Below are 19,777 nucleotides of genomic sequence, written 5' to 3'. Positions count from 1 at the left end.
AGATATAAGAATAATAGAGAGGTTTACTTTGGTTGGCCAAAAAAAAAGAGAGGATATTATTTTGATTCTAAATGTAAGACCTCAGTTTATTTTGTTATTGAAATTAGAAATTTTTTTTTTAACTCTCGATATTAATGGTTGCATTGTTACCGAAATTATAATTTTTTTGAAACCCTCCATATTCATTGTTGCACACATTAATTAAGGAATTTTTTATGGAAAAAAGAGTATTTCCCAATAAAAATAATTAAAATGAATACTTTAAAGAAACTGAAAGACATTTTTTCCAAACAACAAATTTAACTAATTTTTTAAGCTCTGCATATTAGTTATTTATCTATAGGCGAAAGCATAATTAGATCGCATGGCTAAAAGGTTGAGTTTTGAGCATAAATGTGGAGACCATCTCCTCCCTTCATTGCAAATTCATTCTCCATCTCTCTTTTTATATCTGCATGATATTCTAATATGGTTTATTTATGAATTGGAGAAAGCAAGAATAGTCTGAACTTACGGTTGATCTGTGCTACAAGTTTAAAGACATATATATACTACTTTGGACCCGAAAAAAGGACATATATATACTACAGAGTAGCACTTGATGAACATACTTCAAATGATGCATCATTATCTATTGGCGAAAAAAAATGATGCATTATTATTTAACAGTTCTTAACCATAAATTGCTGCACGCTTGTTCGTTTAAGATATTTAACGATTACCATTATAATATGTAATTAATGGCCATATCAATATTATTCATTTAATGTATTAATCAATATTCAAGATTAGATAATGATTTAACCAATTTTAAATGGCTGTTATATATACATCTATATATTTATATCATCGTATTTGGTGAATGTTCATGAAATTCCGAGATTCAGAGAACCTTACTATTACTTTCATGAATCATTTAATCTCAAGTCCTTTATTCACGAATCCAAGTATTGAACATTCATCTATAGCAAATACCACATTGATGAATCTACAATTTTTGAGGAGTCCATACAATAATGTGTCTTTTTTTTTTTCATGTGAGTTTATTATTTAATCATAATATTTTAACAATAGGTTGAATTCCATCCAACCACCTTTTATGTCTTGAACTATATCTTTACATTAATTCTTCACTAAAGCTGCTAGAGATAGGTATGTTACATTATCCATGGAGCATTAGATGACAACTTTCCTACCAGAATTTGCAGCACTTAAACAACCAGGACGGCTCCCATAATAGGCATGGCAATCAAATTCAACGCCTATTATTATTACTTAGTTCTAATAAGTGCGACAAAATCTTCTTAAAATACTCTTATATAACAATAGATTATACTACCTCCGGTCCTAATTATAAGAGCCAGTTGATTAATTTGAGGAGATTAAGGAAGTAAGTTAAGTTAGTTATTTATCCTAAATAAATATTGTTTTTCCTAAAATATTCTTGCTAATCAAGTGTATTGACTAGAATTATAATTATTAGAAGGATTATCTTAAAAAAATGAGTAAATATGAGAGACAAAATATATTAGGGTCTTATATTTAGGACCAAAATAAAAGTCAAACAGTGTCTTATATTAAGGACCGGAAGTAGTATACAAGTTTATAAATTAAATAAATTAGTTTGAAGAAAAAATGAATGAAGGTATCATATTTAATATTAAAATTAACTTCTTGACTGACTTATACATTTATAACTAGAAGAGTATATATGTACAGCCATGCCTGCAGCTAATTCTCAGCCTCTGAACACAATGGCTTTGTTTGGATCTCCATTTGCAATGACAAACGCGCCTAGGAAAATGTAAAACGAACCTTTTCGTAAATGGATTTTTTGTTTCATCGTATGTTGCAAATGAGGCTACGTTACCAATGTGGAGAGAGAAGGACAACAGTGATTAAAAGATAAAAGGCTACCTTGTATTACTTGGGGGGAAGAAGATAAAATCACTTAAAAAAACTCAAGAACTTAATTATTTGCAAAAGTATCCTAAGAAAAAAAATAACTAATAAAACCAGAGAGCACACTATAAATGCAAAAGTATCCTAAGAAAAAAAATAACTAATAAAACTAGAGAGCACACTATAAACCCAATTCATATGTACTACTAATTTTCATTTGAGCTCTAAAAATCTGCAAAAAATAAAATAATATTCAATAGTTATATGTACAAAAATTACGTTAAATATATTTAATTAAGTATTTTTCACTATTTATAATTTTTCTCATAATACGTTAACTCTTATTTTTTTACTTTTAATTTTAATATTGTTCTTAAATTTATTAGATTATATACATTATATATATATAACAAGAATCATGCTTTTTTTTGTCATTACATTATTTTTCAATTACTTATCCAAATAAGTTTCAATTCATCAAACTAATTTTTTCTAAACACCAATTCAAATATAAATTACCTTATACTAGCTTATGCTTACTCCAACTCATGTTTGTAAAAGTAAGATGAAGTAAAAATTATATTTGCCACTACTAATCCAAACACACTCAATGTACATCAACGTGAGAATAGTAATTCTCAGTTGTCAATATGAACCCCCGACATTGACAATAGGAGTCAAGTGACAAGTTTTGCAATGTCTGGTGGCTCAGCTTATTTAGACCTCCATACACATGGAGTCACTTGCCATAAAATTCAAACAACTTCAAAAACACACATAACCGTACAACCTAAAAGGATCGATATCTATGGCAAGGCATGCCCCCATATACAGAACAGTTTGCTCAAGGTTGCAGCATCAGGTAACTAGTGTGCAGGGCATGTGCTTCCTTATGCAGCTTTCCAAGAAGAAAGTGGGGGAGTTTCAGAGTCCTTCCATGTAGTTATATCACTCCCATATCTATCACCCTTGACAGCATCAGCAGCAGCAAAAGACTCCAGCTGTGCCATTTCTTCTGCTGTTAGCTTAATTGACAAAGCCCCAATATTTTGATTCAAGTTCTCGATCTTTGTGGTTCCTGGTATGGGGCAGACGTCATTTCCCTGGTGGTGAACCCAGGCCAAGGCTAGCTGGGATGGAGTGCATCCCTTTTTTGTAGCCATTTCATTAACCCTCTCAAATATAGTTTTATTGTGCTCCAGGTTTTCAGGCTGGAATCTAGGCAGATACTGAATTTCGGTAAAAAACAGATACCAGTGAGATTATATCTAGATGTCAAACGACAACCAATGAACATTACCATTGGGAATAATTTTTTCTCTCGTTTAAATTGAAACAAAGTATCAGAAGGAACAAATGATAAATCTTAATGCATCCCCATAGTATGCTATGGGATCACAAATATAAAATGCTACCTCCGATCCTAATTATAAGACCTTGTTTGTAGAGGTAGTATCATAACATTTTACATTATTCACTCTTATTTTCCGCTTTTATCTTTTGTCGCCATAACTTCATGTCATATCATAATAAGTATAATAAGTGCACATGAGTGCACTGCACCTAATTGCAGATATAAACTACTTAAAGTGAGTTCATAAACATCTTGTCTCTAGGTGAAAGATATGCTAATAACCTTTATACATCCCTAACATTTAAAATTAAAATAATACATGTGTTATTTGCAGCACATGTTAAACATCCCGTTGATCCTGAGGAATGAAACAGAGGAGAAATCATTACCATGCTACTGTTATTTCCATTCACAGGATTGGTCATTCTATCTTAAGAGAGACAAGCCCTCAAACAATTTGTTACTGCTTTTACAACTACTAAGTGTCCGGAGTGGCTATGTTGGTTTACAAACAGATTACAGATAGATGTAAAATATATTCTCTCTGTACCCAATCCATGCTACACATTGAGACAGCTAGCCAAGAAATCAGAAGCGGAAAGAATTCTTAATAATTCCAGACTGAATCTCTGTTTGAATGTATAGTCAGTAGTTAAGCTTAAAAAGCTAAAAACTTGCTAATCTATACTTTGAACAGGCCATCACCATGCTGGGCTTATTATCTTTCTTTGTTCTTTTTCTTCTGAATATATTAGCACAGCTTCCTGGTTTTAATGATTTTGCCTTTAGAAATTAATTGTAATTTTTAACTGTAGTTCATTCTTTTCGAGCTACAAAGGATAAGGTCAGAATCAGCAGTCAGTGATTTACTCCTACATTCTAAGGCCTTGAAATAATTTACCAAGAGGATGACAAAAGAAACTATAGCTCATCATTTATATTTGGAATAGCATGAATCAACACAAACCTTCCGAAAGTCATCCTGTGTCAGGTTTTCAACTAGCTTTGCTCCTGATGAAAAGAATCCTCGTCCAAGAGGACTGTAGGCAACAATTCCAATACCAAGTTCCCTGAGAATATAGCAAACCATTTCAGAAGTCATAAAGATAAACACCTGTTGCAGTTCAGTCAAGAGCTCCAGCATGGAGAAATAGTAGATATTATAAATTTAAAAAAAAAAATTCTGAAGTTTAAATCTCACCTGCAGGCTGGAACAATTTCTTCCTCCACATCTCTTGCCCACAAGGACCACTCCAATTGCACAGCTGTTATAGGATGAACAGCATGTGCTCTTCTAATTGTTGAGGCTGAGGCCTCAGACAATCCAATGTACTTTATTTTTCCTTCCTCAACAAGTTTTTTAAGTTCACCGACCTTGTCATCAATAAGATGGAAATAAGTTTGTATTTATCAAATCATAAACAGATGTTCAAACAAGTTAACAAATCCAAGAGTTTATCGAACAGAAATATCATGTACATGCTGAGGTGGATGCATGTCAACACCTCGCCAATTGTCCGTTCCATCTATAAAAGTTGCACCTATTTTAAATCCAACCTTTTAAATTTTAAGAGTACATGTGCTTATTGTGGCTGGGTTCAGTCACTGTTCCTTTCCATATCCTATTACCCATTCTTCACTCCCTAGGGCGATGGACCTCATGTGTAAGTGAAAAACTAAAGAAATACAATATAAGACTACGTAAACCGCATGGATTGATCAGTGTATGATAGAAAAAGAAGGCAGACAAACCGTGACTTCAATAGGCACACGAGTATCGATACGATGCTGGTAGTAGAGATCAATACAATCGACGTCCAGTCTCTTCAAGCTTGCCTCACAAGCCGCTCTCACATATGCAGGATCGCCATGGATCTCTCCCTTTCCGTCCGCGTAGCGTATTCCGAATTTGGTGGCCAATTCAACCTTCTCTCTCACACCTCCCTTCAAGGCCTATCCCAAGAAATTGAATCCATGCCAAATTAGTAAGCGAACAACATGGAGAATCAACAAAAGGAAAGAGGAATTGGAATCGAACGTACCTTCCCGAGAAGGATTTCGTTGGTGTGCGGACCGTAGACGTCGGAAGTGTCTAGAAATGTGACACCGCTTTGGACGGCGTGGTGTATGAGGGCGATCATGTCGGGTTCGGGTTTTGGAGCCCCATAGAAAGCGGACATGCCCATGCACCCGAGTCCCTGAGCTGACACCTCCAAGCCCTGTGACCCGAGCTTGATCGTACCCACATTCGCCATTTCTGAGAATCAAGATAGGAGCTATTACACTGAGCGAAGGTGAAGGAGAAAGCAGGACAGAGGACAAGTGTGTATTTGGTCAGCTTTAAACTTCCAGCGAGCTCCCTTCAGTCCAAAACAGGATAACGGAACCTCGAGCCGCCTGCCGCTTGTTCCCTCATAAAGCTTAACTACTCTCTCCTCCTCTAAATATAAAATTAAATGGGTCTAATCAGAGGAGTAGTATAATTAGGACACAGGTAGTATCCAATTTCCTTGCCGCCTTTTGTTTCTCGGAAAAATTACACAACAATCCCAAACAACACAATTTGTTAATCTAAAGTCTCTTAAGATATCAAAATGAATAAAAAGTCCCATAGACCTCACAGTAATATATTTTAAATAAGAAATTAGTCATTATCTATGTCCTAATTGACAAGTTCATGGGCTTAGATTAACAAGTTAAGAAATTAATGGGATAATATAACATCAACATGGGATCGAATTATTATAAGAGTATTATATAAGAATATTTAAGTTGAAATCATGTATAACCAAAATATAAAAACTACCATGAAATGAAATAATAGGTTTATATCATAATTTTATTACAGACAGTTTATTAACAAGATTATGGATATGGTTTAACAAGTCAATGGGAAGTTATTGACAAGTCAATGAGTGTTAGTTAACAACTAAAGTTATGGAATAATATGACCTCCCCGTAACATCAAATTATAATAAAAGAATATAAGAATTTTTTCTAATTTCATCTTCTGTAGAGGTTATATTATCTATAAATTTAGTTGTCAACTAACACTTCTTGACTTGTGAATAACTTCCTATTGACTTGTTAATATATACCCATGAGTTTGTAAATAGTTGTCCGCAACAAAATTATGATATAAGTCCATTATTTCATCTAATATTAATGTAGATGTGATAAATCCTATTTTAATATATTATTTCATATTTTTTTAGGGATTTTTATCAATTAAAGTAGGATAATTTGTATTTATTGTGAGTATTTTGAATCAAAGATTGATCACATTAAAATGGAGTTAAAAAGAAAAATTTTATCATATTTTTAGATTTGCTCTTAAATGATTGATTTTGGGATTTTATGACATTATATGATCTCAATTTATCTTGCAAGTTTTGGAAAGGAAAATAGAAAAGCTGGAAGAAAGGAAAAGGGCAAAAACAAAACAGAGAGAGAGAGGCACGCCGTTTTGATTTTAAAAGCATTAGGCTATATTTTATTATATATGGATTGAATCGTGCAGGAGGCGGCAGCAATAATCATCGCGCTTTTCGACTCTTATTCTTTTTTTTTTTTTTTTATCCTCCGTCGGCCATAAGCCGCCACCTCCGTCTCAGAGCCCCCACACCATCCGCGACCCCATCTTCCACATCCACCAACATCTTCGTCTCTCACGGCTGCTAAATTTTTGGGACGTGTTGTGACTGGGTTCAGAGTTATGAGAGGCTTCGCTGTGCTTTTTAGGATTAATTTCAATAGCTTGAGTGTGGAAGCTACAAATGGGACTTTAATTCTAATCCTTAAACTATTTTATTGATGATTTCTGATTTAAAATTTGTTATATTTGATTTAGAACTAAGAATTACTAGTTGTAATTTTTTGTTTGGATTGGAATTGTTGAGATTTTGATTGGTATTTATAAGTTTAAGTACTTGGTTTCCGCATATATCTATATTTATGCCTTTGTTAATTCATTGTTAGTATAATTTTTATACAAGTTGAATAGAGATTATGTTTGAAGTGAATGTAACAAGTAATCAATATTCTAGTTGAGTATTAATTTAAAAAGAATAACTTCTCTAAACCAGTTCTAATCATTTAAGTTATTTCCATATTATTAAACAAGTTAAGATAGTCATTGATTCATTTCCAAAGAGCACTCTCATCATTGATTTCTTGAAATTCAAATTTGCATTTTTCATTCTCTTTTTATTAAAAAAATACCAAAAAATAGTTTAGAATTATTTTTTATTTTCATAATCAGTTTTATTAAAAAAATCCCTTTTCAAACCTCTCTTTTTTAATGCTTTTGTTACTTAATTAACTTAGGAATTAATAAAAGTCTCCTCGAGAAACACAACCCGAGTTATGCTTTACTGTATAATTTGATTTTATTTTTGATATAATCTAAGACAACTAAAAATATTCAAATCAATATGCTTTGGTGACACATGATTTTAGTTTAAAGATTATGATATAATACTCTTTTATTATAATTTTATATTATTTCATAAATTTAATTGTCAATTAACACTCGCTGACTTGTAATAGCTTACCATTGACTTGTTAATCTATGCTAATGAACTTATTAGTTAAGGATAGGGACAATGACGTAATTTTTTATTTAAAATATATTACTTTCAGGTCTCATGAAATCTTCTACTCAGTTTTAGATTTTAAGAGACTTTAAATTAATAAATTGTTTTGCTTGGGACCTGTGTGTAATTGGTACTTATTTCTTTCTTCTAATGCTCACTCCATTAATAAAATATTAGTTTTTAATTTCCTTGCTTTTTCCGCCAATTCCATGAGATTATCTTAAGAACAAGAAAGTTAATTTTATTCAAAGGTATTTTTATAAAGTTTTTTAAAATTATTATTATTATTTTCTGTCTTACTAATTTACAGAAATTAAAAATATTAATTAGTTAATTACTAGTTATTTGTAAAAATATTTGCATTGGTTTTATTAAAATACTATTTTAATTATTTGTATCAGATACCATTCCATTAATTAAAAAAACCTCTTCATAATATGTGCAATTAATAAAAAGATTCTAAAAAAATGATAAATTTGGAAGACAAAATAGATTAATTAATGTCTTATATTTAACATCAACATAAACTAATCTATTAATTGTTACATTTGTTTGGGGTATTTCATAATAAAAAATAAAAATTAATTTGTTTCTTTGGTACTGTCATGTATTAAACGTGAGAATTTAAACATTGATTCTCATGTTATCAAGAACTAACTTTTTTTTTGTTAGACTCAAACCCTTTGGTTATTATTAACATTTTTACTGCAATTAGAATATGAGCTCATGTCCTTTCTCTGCCTCCCGTCTCGTGCTTAACTCCCAATCAACTCTAAATGACTAAGATGTTATTAATACTATATGGATCAAAACATAATTGGGCTGGCCAAATGAAATAACTGTTTTTGTTTTAAAGAAAATAAGGAAGGTAGCAAACGCACAGACTCTAGAGTAAAGGCAAAGCTGAAGCCCAACAATCGTCCCATTATCCTTACCGAAGGTCCAACAACAGGTTCAACAAGAACGAAGAAGCAGGGGCCTAATCAACATCAACCCAACATTGCCAAGAAGAGTTGGTGCGCTTAGTAAAAAATCAACTCATAATTTATAAAGTTATGAGTTCAATTCTTCTATCAATATGAGAATTTGTTAGTAGTCGATTTATAAGTATTTTTGTAAATACTCTATAAAACTAGAGGCATGTCCTGATCTTAATGAGCTCCGAAACCCATTCACATAAATTTTTTTATTAAAAAAAAAAGCAACACAGCATCAAAAAATACTAAATGAATTATTTGTTAAAAAATATTTGTTAATTTATTTAAATACACTTTTAATCATTTGCATTAAAATTATACATTTAATATCCGTAATTAGTAGGAATAATTTGGAAAAAATTATAAATTTATTAAACAGTAGCAATACATGGAGAAGAGAAAAATAATCAAAATCAAAATGAGTCCTGTGCATATCTTTAATTTTTCTTTTTAACTATAGAAGATGTATTTTGATCTTTTAACAACATTTAAAATTTTTTAATTAATTCACCAAAAAAAAATTTTAATTAGGCCTTTTACATTGATTAGGAATTTATTAAAAATATAGGCCTATATTTGAATTTTAGTATTTCAATTATGTTTAATTGGAGTCTCCCATTATATTTTGATATGATTTAAAAAACTTCTAACCGCATTGTTTACATATTATATCAAAGAAAGTTAGCGTGATAGAGTATTCTTTGTGATTTGAAATATTATGATTATTAATATTGACGGGTTACAAAGAATCATGGAAAGAGAGGAATTCATGGGGAAAAAAAATCTTCTTTGTACTTCTAATACTAGCTAAGCCGTAATCACTTGGCAATATAATGATTGAATAATACCAGTTTTTATTATTTTTGGTTTTGCCTTCAACCAGATGTTAATAATTTAGAATGTTGTCTACGTTATATCCATGTGAGGAAAGTAAAATTATATTCTTATGATGGAATGTCTTACTTAAAAAAAAAAAGAATTTTCTCTTTTCACAAAAAAAATGTAATTTTATAATATAATTACCCCTTTTCCTATTCATCCTAGTAGATTGACTTATTGAAAAATATACACTTTTTATTTAGTTTCTTATCAATAATCAATAATTGAATATAATGATTAATACAAAAATAATGAATAGTTTTGAACAAAATTATCTTTTGATCCTGATCGTGGCAAACATATGTTATCCTTAAACAGATAAATCATATATAACATGATATATCAATGATTATATAGATTATTTTATTTTTGAAAAATTAATTTGATTAAATAATGCTATTCAATCACGCCATATAAATATTTAATACTTTTCATATATGCCATAATATTTTTAAAATAAATACATTGATGCCAAAAAAATTGTGTTTATATTTAAAAAATAATAACAAATTTAAAGACACCTACTGAAAATTATTTTTAAAAAACATATTTTCATGTAGAATCAAAGAGTAAAAGATTTGTTTATTGTTCAAGAGTATTTAATGGTTTTGTTAACCCAATTTGACAAAAAATCTGTTAACATACTAATCCACCGCAATAAATATCACGAAGTTAAGGATAATGATAAGTTATAATCTATCTATTTTTATCCACACACAAAAAAAATTCTAAACTGGATTAGATATACAAACTACAATTCCACGATAATCTTAGGTTTCTTTTTCTATATATATATTGGTCTTGACCTGCTTTGAATTCCATACATATTCCAACCCTTCTCTTCTTTCTCTCGTCACTCTCAAGTCAATATGGCTTCTCAGAAAATCTTGTTTTGTCTTTCTCTTCTGAGTCTCTTTCTTGTTGCTGTTTCTGTAAATGTCTCTCACGATGGAAGAGCCATTATCATCGATGGCCAACGTCGAATTCTTATTTCTGGTTCAATTCATTATCCCAGAAGCACACCACAAGTAATCATCTACCTTTCTTCTGCTCATAATTCTGCTCATTCTTCTAGCCTTTTTTATTTCTGATTTAATGCAAATATTTGGTATTTAATTAGTACTATCATTGCACATAATGAGTTTGTTTATATATAATGATGTTGTAGATGTGGCCTGATTTGATTCAAAAAGCAAAAGAAGGAGGACTTAATACGATAGAGACTTATGTGTTTTGGAATGCTCATGAACCAGTTCGTCGTCAGTATGATTTTTCTGGGAATAATGATCTCATCAGATTTCTAAAGACCATTAATGAGGCTGGACTCTATTCTATTCTTCGTATTGGTCCTTATGTTTGTGCTGAATGGAACTACGGGTATGTTTCATCATTTATTTTTTTAATTCTTGATTAATTAATTTCAATTCCTTTTTTTTAATATATATTACTATAATTCTTAATCGTTTTTTTTTAATGGAATGTCCCTTAATTTTTAGGGGTTTTCCCGTGTGGTTGCATAATTTGCCTGGTATTGAGATGAGGACAGCAAATAATGTGTTCATGGTAAGTTAATTATTTTAATTAATCTTCTTTTATTTTTTTATATAGTATATGTTGTTTATGTTGTTTTGTTTGGTTTTACAGAATGAGATGCAAAATTTCACTACATTGATCATAAATAAGATTACTGAAGAGAAACTTCTTGCTTCTCAAGGTGGTCCCATAATTATTGCCCAGGTATGCCTATATATTATAGTTCATGAATTACTTTTTTTCCTTAAGAAAAAAATATGCAATTAACGGACGCATTTAATTCATTCAATTGATTTTTTTCTCTCATTAATAGATCGAGAATGAGTATGGGAATGTTATGGATCCATATGGAGACGCTGGAAAGGTATACATAGATTGGTGTGCTTCAATGGCAGAATCTTATAATATTGGAGTTCCATGGATAATGTGCCAACAAAGCAATGCTCCTTAGCCTATGGTAAAATTAATTGCTAAATTAAATTTAAATACTTTTTCAAAATTTCAAAATAAAAATCCTATTTTGATTACACATTTTTAATTAATTGATTCTTTTTATCAGATCAATACATGTAATGGTTATTATTGTGACCAGTTCACACCTAATAATCCCAATAGTCCTAAGATTTGGACTGAGAATTGGGTCGGATGGTAGGTCCCAGATCACTTTATTTTGACTTTAATTTTTGCTAAGAAATTATTGATTCATTCAATTTTTTTTTTCAATTCTTGTTTTCATTGTTATTATTAAAGGTTCAAAAGTTGGGGTGGACAAGATCCACACAGAACAGCTGAAGATGTTGCCTATGGTGTAGCTAGATTCTACCAAACTGGAGGAACCTTACAAAACTATTATATGGTAAATTATATTAATATATATTTAAAAACATCAAATAAAATTGATGATTACAATTAATAAAATACTTTTTTATGTTTACAGTATCATGGTGGAACCAACTTTGGTAGAACTGCTGGTGGTCCATACATTACAACCTCATATGACTATGATGCTCCTCTTGATGAATTTGGTATATAATGAAAATTACATCAATTTGATTCATTCTATATATACATACATATATTTGATCAACATAGCTTTATTAGATGAATGTGAAATATATAATAATATACACTTATTTGCAGGAAACATTGCTCAACCAAAATGGGGCCATCTCAAGAAACTTCATGAAGTTTTGAAATCAATTGAGAAAAACCTTGTCTATGGCAATATCAGCGAAAATGATCTTGGTAATTCTGTCAAGGTAATTAACTATAAATGAATGAAGAATTATCCATTGTCATCACTGGAGCTTAGTACCATGTTCATGGAATTCGAAGTGGTTAATAATGCATGATGATAAAAATGTTGTAGGCCACCGTGTATGCCACAAATGGATCATCAAGTGTGTTCTTGAGCAATAGCAATACTACTTCTGATGCAAAAATCACATTTAATGGAAAGCAATATACTGTTCCTGCTTGGTCCGTTAGCATTTTTCCTGATGGTCAAACTGAAGAGTATAACACCGCAAAGGTAAGATTTTCTGTACAACGTTTGAATTCTGTTTTGTTTTTAATTTCCTGTACAACACTAGGTACTGTTTTACAAAGAATCTAACATATATATGTTGTTCTTTTATTGTTAATTAGATTAATGTTCAAACCTCTGTGAATGAACATTGGCCAAATGAAGCTGAGAAGCAGCCTGAATCATTGAAGTGGGTGTGGAGGCCTGAGAATATTCATAATGCTCTTAGAGGCAAATCTCATTCTTCTGCAACCAAGCTCATTGACCAAAAGGAAGTCACTAATGATGTTAGCGACTACCTTTGGTACATCACAAAGTAATAAAGTCATTCTTACTTAGCTTCACTCGTCTTTCGCATTTTTTAATTGTTCTAAGCATTTACTCTTCTAATTTTGAAGGCCTAACAATCGTTAACTTTCTTTATTCTCTGATAGTCTTCATCTTGACGAACATGATCCTATTTGGAGTGATGATATGTCTCTTAGAATCAACGCAAGTGGCCAAGTAATTTATGCATACGTCAATGGACATCATGCTGGTAAAAGGAACATTGCTTAGTATAACTCCATTTGCTCATAGATTGACTATGATTAGTTTAGTTAACATTATTTTCATTTGATGGATCTGTAGGAACTCATTGGGCTAAATATGGCGTTCTTCATGATGATGAGGTTGAATTTAAGATCAAGTTGAATAAAGGAAAGAATGTGATCAGTTTGCTCAGTGTCACTACTGGACTGCAGGTATATCACCTTATTAATTAATGTATATATTGAACAAATTATGTTACTTTGATTTAACTATAATGGTATCTTTCTTTTGTTTGAACAGAATTATGGGTCATTCTTTGATACATGGCACACTGGTTTGGTTGGGCCAATTGAGGTGGTTGGTAAAAAAAGTGACGAGACAATAATTAAGGACTTATCTTCTCACAAGTGGCACTACAAAATTGGATTGGATGGTTGGGATAAAAAGTTTTTTGGGGAAGAATCTAGTTCTAACACCAAATGGGCATCAGACCAATTACCCACAAACAGAAGTTTCACTTGGTACAAGGTACTTAGCAATTTCAAAATTATGACTGCTTTTGTTAGTCCACTTATTCAAATGTAGAAACTGATTTAATCATCGTTGAAATTAAATGTGTTAGACTACATTCAAAGCTCCTCTTGGAAAAGACCCAGTGGTGGTGGATTTAGAAGGACTTGGAAAAGGGTTTGCTTGGGTCAATGGTCATAACATTGGCCGATATTGGCCTGCCTACTTAGCTGAAGAAGATGGTTGCAGTAATGATCCTTGTGATTATCGTGGTGAATATTCTGCCACAAAATGTATTTACAATTGTGGAAAGCCTACACAAAAATGGTCAGTTTGATTTTTCTCAGAATAAAGGACCGAGATTCCTAACCATTCAAATTTGATCTAAATGATATATTAAAATTTGTTTTTTCAGGTATCATGTTCCTCGATCATTCCTTAAAGACGGTGACAACACATTGGTTTTGTTAGAGGAAATGGGAGGAAATCCATCATATGTGAACTTCCGAACAATTAGTGTTGGAACTGCTTGTGGAAATGCCTATGAGAACCACACATTGGAACTATCTTGCCAAAGTCGTCCAATTTCTGCCATTAAATTTGCCAGTTTTGGAGATCCTCAAGGCACATGTGGTTCCTTTAACAAAGGCACATGTGAAAGCAACAACGATGTTTCTTCAATTATAGAGAAAGTAATTAATCTCCTAACTTAAACACACATTCTTTTCTTGCATTAAATATTTTATATTTTATGTATTCATTTATGCAGACATTATATTAATTAATGAAATAACTAATTTATCTACTTGACATTACACAGGCTTGTGTGGGTATGCAGACTTGTTCCATCGAAATCTCAGAGAAGACATTTGGGTCAACCAATTGTGGAAATATTACCAAGAGACTTGCGGTGGAGGCAGTTTGTTAAAATTTTAATTTCATATAAAAATTAGGTTTTTTTATAGTCCTAATTATTAGGTTAGTTTGTTATTTAAGTTTCCCTTTCGTCTGTGTTTTTTTTTTTTGGACTGAACCTTTCGTTTGTGTTTAAAGTTTGGCATTTAAGTTTTCAATAGCGGTTGTGCATCCTAATCTTTTGAGACTACTTTAAATAACAATGGCCATGGTTAGTATATAAATTTCATGTGTTCCTTTTCTCTCCAACGTTATTATTTTGATCATTAATATTTTCGGGATTATAATTTATTATTATCATAATATTTTTCATAAGAAGGCTTTGAATTTATCCCATTCATGAAATTTAACAATATTCTCAAACTATGATTCCCCACTAACCGCTATTCTCTCTTCAAGAATATATAATACCTTAAATTGCATAAAATGTCATCAAAAATCATCTGATGTTGAGTTGTTTGACAATTATTATACCAGATTGTCAAAAAGAAAACAGTGAGAAAAACATAAATATGAAAGATCATGAGTCAAGCTGTTACAGGAAATTTATAAGACATATATACATATATTGATTTACTGATAAAATCATAAAGATCACATTACTATCATGAATTTATTAAATAACATTTTTGAGTCATATAGTGATCAAATAATTACTCATTGATTCACTCAAAAAATAAAAATTAATAACTATAGCAATTAACACCAACAATAATAATAGAGGTTATTGTAATTTTTATTTAATAAAATTATATATGATTTTGTTTAAAAAGGTAAAAGTATATATACAAATGGTTGTTTCCCTTTACGCAGGATTTCAATTTGATTTATTGATTTAATTTTTAGTTATTTAACTCTAAAATTGTTGGTCTTAAATGATAAATTTTTTATAAACTTAATATATTATTATTCTTGAATGTTTTATTAACATTCAAGATCTTAATATTATCATTTTTTATAAATGGTTTTAAGACTGAAGTACTAAAAATATGCAGTAATTATTGAAGCTAATTACATATACAAAAAAAGAAAAGACTGATGAGGGTGATTAAACGGAATTTTTAGGGTGAAAAAGAAGTGATAAACAGACTTTGTATTTTTATATAAAGTAAATAATATGAACTACAAATGCGTATATACATAGAGTATAATAATGAGTCGTTGGCAAAAGAAAGAGTATGATAAAAAGTCACTTACGAGTATTATTTATGACTTATGAATAATCTGATTTATAATAATTTTATTGTACGTATATGAGATATAAAAGCCTTTAGATTATTGACAAAAGTTTTTTATTTTTAATTATCTGTCAATATTACCAGTGCTGGAGCAAAATATTACTACTGGGAAAAAAAAAAAACTCATAAACGTTGGTTATACATGGCTTTTAATGGCGATAAAAAGGGGTCGTGATTAAAGGTGAATTAGTTTCAATGAGTTTCTACGACGGTTACTAAGCGACATGGAATTACACTTTCTATGACGGTTAACTAAAAAACTGTTGTAAAAAGAGTAACATTCTACGGCAGTTATATTTAATAACCGTCGTGAATTTTTTAACATATAACGACATTTAACTGTGCTAAACATTGTTGATTATATTTTTCATAATGGTTAATATGATAACTGATGTAGAAAATTTGTTTTTTTTTTCTTTTTAATACACCATTCATTTGGTTTACTAACCTTCTTGCAATTGCAAACTTTTTTAGGCAACAATTAAATACCATACCAGTCTAGAACCAGTTCACCAAATCAAATGTTGAATTCTGAGAGCAAGTCCTCTGTACAAAACCAATTCAAAAGCCAAATTAAATCCTAAAAGTAAGTCCTATACAAAACCAATTCAAATGCTAAATCCTAAAAATAAGTCCTAAATAAGCCAAAGTTATAAAATAATAATATTAAATGCAAACCAATTCACCAATTGCGTTGTTTAAGTAAGAAGGTAGACAAGATGTTTCTCATGAAATCAATCTTGTCACTTGAGAAATGTGTTTGATTTTCAAACACCTGAAAATTGAAATGGAATCAAAGCATATCGTCAGTCACTAAATTTACAAGCTCATTGATAAAATCATATATTGCATATATAATTATCTCGTGAAAATTATTAATTGTCTTAGTTATAATTATTTCATACATATAGCGGATATTATTCACACTCTACATTCGCCGGTTGGCAACAATACTAGAAAAATATACAAATAATGATCAATATGATGAAAAATATTATTGAAAGGATAATAAAATCAGAAAATATTTAATTTAAGGAACTTACTTTAAGGAAAATCCTTTTAGGAAAAATCCATTTAACTTTATCTGATAATGTAATCTTCCTTTTGCCCTTCTTGTCCTTGTTCTTCTCTTATTCTTTACTTCTAATTAGCACTGAGGCTATTCGAATTGTCCTATCATCAACACAAATAAATCAATATTATAATATGCAATTAAATTAATTACCTTGACAGCAAATAAATTAATAAAGAATAACTTATGTATCAAAAATTTCTTTGGTTTCGTCAACCAACTTCCCACCAAGAGAATCAAACCAATATATAGTGTGATCCATAGGGCAAATAACAACCAGTGCCCAATAATAACTACAAGATCATAAATTATTTAAACTAAAAACACATTCTATACGTAATGTGTGTGTGTGTGAAATTTAATCCAACTTACCTTTCAACAAGAGGTATGAGATAACATGGTCGCTTGGTTAATATCATTATGACATATAATTTCCTCCTCTTGGGCGATGAATTCTGTCATTTCTCCTGTCTCTATGGGCACATAAACTTGTATTTGTCCTCCAATCCCCTTTCTGTGCACTCTCAATGACATGCCTTGTAATTGAAATAAAACAAAAATCAGTACATAACTAGAAATAAGTAAGTAGTTAAATAAATTAAATTACAACTTACAAAATAGCAAGCTATATGAACACAGCATCAAGCTCCTACAATGATAGGAACTCAATGAGATCTTTCTTGTCCATTATGAAGTCATCATAATGAGTGTTTAGACCCACAACCTCGCCTAGCATTTTCAGACTGCAAGGTTTGTCCATATAGTCCACTACTCCACAAAGCATACATGCTCCTATGTTTACCCTCTATCCTATACTCTAAATTAGGGCACTTGATGTGCTTGAAAAAGAAATATTTCAAGCTGCCGAGTGAATAAAAAATTAATACTAGAAGATATTAAAATTTTTTAGGATACTTAATAAATCACAAAATACTTTTAAAGTGTTGAAAACTTAAAAAATATTTTAGAGTGCTAAATGAATGTTAACCTTACTAAAACATGGAAGAAGAAACTGCATATAATATAAATTTCCAAAGGACAAAAGGGCGTGAACAGCAAGTAATTAAACTGATGTTGAAATTGAAGCTCGTAAAGAATGTGCTCTTTTATAATTTTATTTCTTGCTTCTTTAAGATTTCTTTTAAAGATCTTTGTCTGTGACTCCAAGTAGAGTCGGTAATATGGGCCAACCCACCGATTATGGGTTGGCCCGTGGCGGGCCTGAAGCTTGGCGGGCTGGATTTTTTAGGACTGCTTTCTGACGGGCGGGAATTTTTTTAACCCGGCCCGCAATGGTAGCCCACCAACCCGCCAAATTTTGTTTTTTTTTTTACTTTTTTTTTAAATAAAACCTACTCAAAGTCCCAAATTCCTAAATACCTAAAATAAAACATGCAAATAGAAATTATCATAAATAAAACATGGAACCCATCCAAAGTTCCAAGTTTCAAGTTTCAAATATATCAAAATATTAAACATATAATTAAATGAACATGATATGTCCTTAATAATTTAACAAACATCTCAAATTAAAATATAAATCCAAATTAACACCACTACAAAGTCACAAACACAATGTCACTACACAAATCACTATCAAGTATCAACTATCAAGTGCTCAATCATCACTCATGAGCTAGGGTAAAGGCGCAAAGCAAAGACAGAGAGTAGAGAGCTTGAGTCTTGGGACTTGGGACTTGGGAGTTAGGACTGGCCAAGGGCGACCGAGAGACTGGGTCTGGGAGAGTTGGGAGTCTGGGAGAAGTGCGACACGCAAGCAAAATGTGAAAACGAGACCGTGTTGGTGTTGCTGTGTTAGACTATTGGACATGGACTGCTCACTGTTGCATTGTGAACTAGGCCAAGAGTGTAGAGACTGAGAGGCAAAGGGAAAAATTTGCAAAAAAAAAAAAAAAAGGTTAAACGGGTTAGCCCGCCGCGGTTTAGGCTTGACGGTTATGGGCTCAAAACTTTCATTTTAAAATGGTCCTAATTTTTATCAACCCAACCTACCACTTATTGGCAGGTTGGTGGGTTGAGCCCCCATATTACCGGTTCTAACTCCGAGCAGTTCTTTTTCTACTGTCTCTTTCTTTCAACAAACGATTGCTTGTGCATCCACAAACTATGTATAAATGATATTCTAGAGGACTATTATTTCACTACTAGCTGCTTGATGTGGGTGGCTCATAAAAGGCTTGATCCCACTAATATACCATGCCAAAAACGAGTCGTATTCCTTAAAAAGACAGAATTTTATTTGTTGGCAACATGATTTCTATAGAGTGGTGGTCGCAGTCGATTCTTCAGACACTTCCGCATGCATATGTATGTCTGTGATTCTGAATCACTTTGCGAACCACTGCCTCCAAGGGCAAAAGCAAAACCTATAATATTACTTGCCGTCCTAAATATAAAAGCTAAATAACTGACAAATGATTTACAGATACTAAAGAGATTAATTTAAATTAATTATTTGTTGTAAATGTGCATTGGTTTTTATTATATACTGCCTTGATTATTACCCATTTGATGGAAACCCCTTGTATATATGCTAATCACTATTATGAACACCATAATGCTTAGCACTGTAGTGAGATCCATACTGTGTAAATACAATTTTAACAGTGCAAATTAAAACAATTTTCAATTAGTGATTTTCAAATAAAAATTTTTTTTTGAAAAATAGTAGTTAAGATATTTTCTTTATTTTAAATTTTGTACGTATTAAAATAATTTTTTTAAA

The 19,777-nt window shown here is 31.0% G+C and overlaps 1 protein-coding gene and 1 pseudogene across 1 annotated transcript; one reads left to right on the top strand and one right to left on the bottom strand.

The window, feature by feature from the left end:
- Positions 1-2,459: 2,459 nt before the first annotated feature.
- LOC114725088 (probable aldo-keto reductase 2) lies at positions 2,460-5,601 on the bottom strand. Its single transcript, XM_028911549.1, has 5 exons — positions 5,299-5,601; positions 5,009-5,209; positions 4,458-4,630; positions 4,224-4,326; positions 2,460-3,131 (listed from the first exon to the last, which is right to left on the bottom strand). The coding sequence occupies exons 1-5, from the start codon at positions 5,509-5,511 to the stop codon at positions 2,793-2,795; spliced, it is 1,029 nt and encodes a 342-aa protein (XP_028767382.1). The 5' UTR covers positions 5,512-5,601; the 3' UTR covers positions 2,460-2,792.
- A 4,975-nt stretch (positions 5,602-10,576) lies between these two features.
- Positions 10,577-14,734, top strand: LOC114725087 (beta-galactosidase 15-like; annotated as a pseudogene).
- The last annotated feature ends 5,043 nt before the right edge of the window (positions 14,735-19,777 follow it).

This window comes from Neltuma alba, unplaced genomic scaffold, assembly GCF_004799145.2.
Source record: "Neltuma alba isolate B1F8T4 unplaced genomic scaffold, ASM479914v2 tig00012225_pilon, whole genome shotgun sequence".
Taxonomy (NCBI): Eukaryota; Viridiplantae; Streptophyta; class Magnoliopsida; order Fabales; family Fabaceae; genus Neltuma; species Neltuma alba.
The sequence above is the reverse complement of the archived record's forward strand: the minus strand, read 5'-3'. Positions and strand labels throughout refer to the sequence as shown.